General features: G+C 40.3%; 1 protein-coding gene across 6 annotated transcripts in view; it reads right to left on the reverse strand.

Annotated features, from left to right (window-relative positions):
* grik5 (glutamate receptor, ionotropic, kainate 5) overlaps positions 1 to 5,749 on the reverse strand; it is a 115,316-nt gene that overhangs the window by 14,535 nt on the left and 95,032 nt on the right. For all 6 annotated transcript variants that reach the window (XR_002918777.2, XM_024267740.2, XM_024267739.2 and 3 more), the window contains 4 exons: positions 3,561 to 3,764; positions 2,632 to 2,745; positions 1,968 to 2,077; positions 1,601 to 1,774 (listed from right to left, as the gene is read on the reverse strand). Coding sequence is in view for 5 of the 6 variants with exons in the window: in XM_024267740.2 (XP_024123508.1) it covers positions 1,601 to 1,774; positions 1,968 to 2,077; positions 2,632 to 2,745; positions 3,561 to 3,764 (602 nt within the window). In the remaining variant the exon portion in view is untranslated. The remainder of the gene's footprint in view (positions 1 to 1,600; positions 1,775 to 1,967; positions 2,078 to 2,631; positions 2,746 to 3,560; positions 3,765 to 5,749) is intronic.

Here is a 5,749-nt window from a genome sequence, read left to right on the forward strand (position 1 = left end):
TTTGAAGTTGAAGGGGTGTGGCCTTCCAACAAGCTCACTCCTGATTGGTAGGAACAGTTGCCATAGAAATGACTCAAACCAACTCAGACTAATTACAGCTTACTGATAATTTCTGATTCCAACATGGCGACTGAAATTATTTAAATTTGTTGGAGCTGGAAGCCAGTTATTTTTATGGTTGACATCACACTCGCTCGGTCCAGTTCTCATATCCAGTCAATGGTGAGAGGAGAGCTAATTATCCTTCCTTTTTACCGAGATAAGAACAAATCTGTTGACAGTCATTTTAATCTATTGAAAACTCTATTTTACCAAAGCAACAGCGTCTTGTCTTTCTATTCGTATCGTGAACTTAAGTTGCTTAATCTTTCTAAGCAACATTCTCTAACTCTTCCATCTCACAATTATAACAGCTTTTCTTTTTCATTAGAACATTATTTGAAACCATGAATCTCATTAATTAATGTAAAAAAAAGTCCAAAAGAAGTCTGTTTGGAACCTGAAAATGCTTAATCTCTCAGCCTAATTTTGTTTCTTACTAACTAATTAACCTTTTTCCAGGTCACTAGCACCTTGACAGGTATTAAAATGAACATGCACATCCTTGATTAATGACATGATGACATGAGATGCAGGAATCACATAAATCACATGCACATTTGAAGGAATCCACACAGAGAATGGAGTCGGGGTCTCACTGTGTGCAGATGCCTTTGTTTAAACATGGTTGATATGCTTTATTTACTCATGCACTGCAGCCTTGACATTTTCCAGACATTTTCCACAGTATATCTAGCCAACTCCACGGTATTAACTTTTAGAAAATAATTGAATGGGCCCACATGTGAATACGCTAAGCGCTTTTCTGTTCTCGTGCACATTGGTACTACATCAAACGCTGTTATGTCAACACAAAACAAGCATAATACCCACTGGCACGGAGCCTCGACTCACACTCCATGTGAATTTGACTGCATAACTTGAGCATCATCTCTTGCTTCCTGTGTTTTACAACCAGGAGTCACTTGAGCTTTTGGACTGATGAATATGTACTTTACACAGAAAATCTCCAGCTGATCCTGCAGACATTCTCAAGAGTGTGTGAGCAGAAATGGCTTACATGGCCTTTGAAAGTAGGTTGATTGCTGAGTGTGCACCTGATGAGGTATTTTTCCTTTTATGTACAGATCCGTGTACTGCGTTTAAAAAAAAAGTATTTCAGAATGACTTGCATGGAGAAAACGTTCTTTAACCGCAGATGTAGTGTCAATATTGTCGCATAGGATCGTCTTTTTACTAAACAAGACAAAATAAATAAAAACCCACACAGAGATTTTTGACATTTTCAATGAGAAAAGAGAAAGGATATTTGATTAAAGGAAAGGAAAAAATCCTGTTGGCTTCTTTGGAAGCTTTTCGAATAATAATCAAGAAAGGTTTTTTTTTTCTCTCTCTCTCTCTGCCGAGAACAGAAAGCACAGCTCTCCATCTCAGCACACATCCTTCAACAAAGTGAAGGTCAAACCTCCAAGTAAAGAGGCAGCGGATACAAAACATACTGAGAGACACACAAAAGCAACAGAGCTGCCGTGTAACTTACCACACACCACTGACGCATCTGGTGGACAAGGCTCTGGGCATTATCTCTGATCCTTGCTGCATGAAGCCTCCAACAGGAAACCACAGGCTGTTTCCAAGGGTGTACTGGTTCTCCAGCATGTCTCTGCGCTCTCGCAGACATGGGTGAGGGTTGTACCACTCGTATGGACTTAGCCTAGCGAAGACACAGGTAGAATCCATTATGACAAGTTGTAATGTCTTGTCGTACGATACAATTCAACTGGTTACACAACCCTGATTTGGTTGCATGAGGAGAAGAAGATTGACATGTGCACTTGAAAATAAATAGCAATAGATCTGGGACTTGAGCTGCAGACAATCTTCAGAGTGTGATGTTATGAACTGACCTTGCTGCCAGGAAAAGCACACAGCTGACTGCCAGGTAGGCGAGCAGCATGAAGAGCCAGACAGCTGGAGAGAAAGGATCGAGGAAGGAGAAGTAACCTGGCTTCCGGCCCTGACACAAAAAAAATAATAAAAAGATGTAGAAAGATGGCGAAACAGAGTGGCAGTGACTGATTGAGGGGCAGGAGCTATGGTGCTATTAAAGACTCCATTTACACCACAGGAGGGCAGTATTTTTCCCTGCACTTTGATGCAATGTCTGCAGTGCTTACTCTAACGTTCCAATCCATAAACGGCCTTTTTCACACCGCCTTCTGCTTTAGCTTACTTGGAGCGCATCCAAAACCTCATTAGCAATGTAAAGCTGCCACTGTTACCCAGTTACAGGGCTCTGACTTTCTGAGCAAAATAAATTACAACTATAAACTTCAGCGTGGACTCAGTGGATGCAGAAAGCAGCGCACAATAGGAACACAATCATCTGCTTCAAAGAAGAGGTCAAGTGTTACGCAACAGAGAGTCTGCTTTATTTCAGAAGTGTGGGCTGCTTTCTGCTTTATGAAATTGTCGGCTTAAAACAGTGAATGGAACAGGAATCAAATCCAGTGGAAGATCTGAAGAGTATCAGCCCAGCGGGGGCCCTGCAGCCTCAGATAACACCCTTACCAGTTGAACTCTGTACAAGATGCTGATCCCCAGGGTCATGAAGGGCTTAGAGAAGTCGATAACTTTCTCTCTTTCTGATGTGATGGTGAAGGCCGCCACAGCTAGGTCTGCTTTCTGGATTGACAGAGATAGATAGGGTGGTTAGATAGCAGCAGGGGAGAGGGGGAGATAGATGTTGTGAGGCAGGGAGAGAAAAAGGACAAGGATGGAGGTGCAAAAACAGAAAGTACGGATGTTGCACAGTGTAAAATAAAACCAGAATTTCCACTACCCTTTTTTTAAAAACTGAAAAATAGATATGAACTTTGTCCTGGCGGTATTTATCCACCCTATGTGGGTCTAATTGAACGTAAGCTCTGGATGGCTGGTCTTTCCACCTGTTCAAACCTGCAGGTCCCTGGTCATTCTGCCCTCCCTCCATCTCCTCCATTAACCACTAATTGATGAACATGGACCGCTAATTAGAGCAGAGTGATCAGGCAATCGAGGGGGTTGGGAGGGAGAGGAAGCCTAGAGAGCTGAGGGGGGCACCAGTGTTGCAGACCTCACACAGGGACCACAGTCTGGTAATTGAAGTATGCCATACGGTAATTAAGCAGAGAGGGGGTCTCATTACCCCGCTTCAACCAGTTTCAGTCAAAAAGGCTTGGACAGGGAGGCAGGAGTGACAGCAGTTTCAGGGTAAAGTGGGGAAGGCAGTGCAAGCAGTTCCTCTGCTCTCTTTTGGAGAATTATCAAGTCAGCCTTTGTCCTACATAAGAGTCGGATTCTCCTCTGAGGGCAATTTGAGACATGGGAAGTTACAGCAGAGTTGTGGTTTGGGGCTACAGAGCAGGCATGTGAGCGTAAACTGAGGGTGTGTGAACATAATTGTTCTCGTAAGTAGAACACTGTTGTGCACGGCCCTGCGAGTCCTGCAGAGCACTCACCCTGTTGATTAGCTCTCCAACCATGCCAGTCCATGAGCCGTTGGGCTCGGGGGCCCCATACAGCCCATCATCCACCAGCTTAATCTTGAAGGAGAACTTCAACATGTCTGCCAGCTCCTTCAGCATGTCCACGCAGAAGCCCTCGTACTGGTCGTTGCCCTGGAAATCTTGATAATTGTCCTTACGCATCACATACGGATTTTCCTGCACGAAGGAAACACACGAGGAGCTTCAGACCCAAAGAACAAACTTTTTCAACATTTTTTCTAATTAAAATTTCCAGAATTTGAATAATACATTATGTCAGAGACCCACTCCATGGAAAATTGTGTTTTTGGTGTTACACATATAAGGAAAATTAAGATTAAAATAGCATTTCTGTGTGTTTATTTATTCAAATCGTTGTGAATTAGGAGGAGATAAAAATACCCAGCTGTAACTGAACGTAGGTGCTACAATCACCCGGCCGCAGGCTCCTTGCTTCGCTCCATTCTGACACATCCTCTTGTAGACAAATAGATCCTGGACGTCTTTGTTTTCCTCATCTGACCTGACATTTGGCACCAGACTGATCAGCTGGATAGCTCTAATATTGCTAGCATTTTTGTTGCAACAATAATGATAGGTTGGAGTTGTGACGGGAGAGTGTATACAAAGGGATGATGGGAAATGAGGGCAGGCTTACACTGCCCATCACTTAGAGGCAAATTATATGACATAATCACGATAAAAAAGACCGCTGGGAATGCTTTACTATGGATCAAAAATATTTAGAGTTGGACTTTAAACTTAAAGAAAATATAAGATGCAATATCAGTACTCTTCTAAAAGTGTGCTGTGTGTCAGTCAAGAACATTTGTAATTCTTAGAGGATTAATTAGAACAAGTTTAACTTTGTATGCAGGTTTTCTAAATAATTATGTCAGGAACTGGTAGTGAAGGACATAAAGTTACAGGAGAGCAGGTTTCATGGCATGACTAAAAAAAAATGATAAACAAACTTAATCATGAACAAACTGTTCAACAAGAGAAAAATTTAACGTGACAAAACTAACCTGACTTAGATTATCTAAAAATCAGACACTGGTGATCACCTAAATTTAGATTCCTATGGGTAATTCGCCAATAAATTCAGGTACAATTGTGACATGGGGAACACACAAAACATGACAAAAACCAAGAAGACACAACCAAGATCAGACAAAGAGGAACAATCCTCACACATGCATAAAATACCACATAAATTATATTAAATTGAAGTTTTTCAAGTAAACCTTTCTTAAAATTATATCTAATATGCAAAAAAAGTCTGCTAAACAAATTACTTTTACCTGTGGCTTTTACAAGGTAAAACATTTTTAGTTCACTAATTTTATAAAATATTAATGAGCTTTAAACATCTAACTGTTGCTATTTATTTACAAGGAAGTTACGATAACTTAAGAGTAAAATTGTGTTGACTTTACAGGTTTTCAAAGTGATTTAGTTGTGATTTGTACTAGTGTAAATCGATGTATATTTTTTCCTGTAGTGTAATTTACGGTCCAACTGTATTTTTCATTGAACCCCAGTTACTGGAATAATTCCATTAAAAACAACCCAAAAAATGTACAGGGTATTTATTTACAGATTGTGAAAATAAAAAGACTGAATCACACAATTATTATTTATTAAGAAAAAAAAATCTCTTAGATATAAAAAGAAGTAGGAAGAAGCAAAATTTTTTTGACATTTGCTCCCTCGCTCCTTTAATCATTCACATTCACTCTGACTCATTATTTTGCCTCAGCTGCACAGTAACTAAATATATATGCAAAACAATAAACGCAGCGACCAGCCCATTAGCCAACGCAACGCTCTTCTCCCTCTAAGCTATGTCTTTTTAAAACGCTTTGTTTATGTTTTCCCTTAAGTTGAGCATCATTTTTAGTCATTTCAATAAATGAATATAAAAAAAAACAACTTAAGCCGTTCCACAAACACGACATGTTTGTGCAGAAATGTCAGGAGGTGATCCAGTTTTCAAAGCGCTGTACCCTCTTCACAAGCTGGTATCAGATGTGGCACAAAGGTCTTTTTTCACACTACAAGGAGGAAAAGTAATAACAGGCACCCAGACTGACTAGATTCAGTACAGATAATTCAACAGTAATGGCATTTTGTACATATTGCTATGAGTTCTAGTTCAA

This window comes from Oryzias melastigma, linkage group LG16 (genome assembly GCF_002922805.2).
Source record: "Oryzias melastigma strain HK-1 linkage group LG16, ASM292280v2, whole genome shotgun sequence".
Classification (NCBI taxonomy): Eukaryota; Metazoa; Chordata; class Actinopteri; order Beloniformes; family Adrianichthyidae; genus Oryzias; species Oryzias melastigma.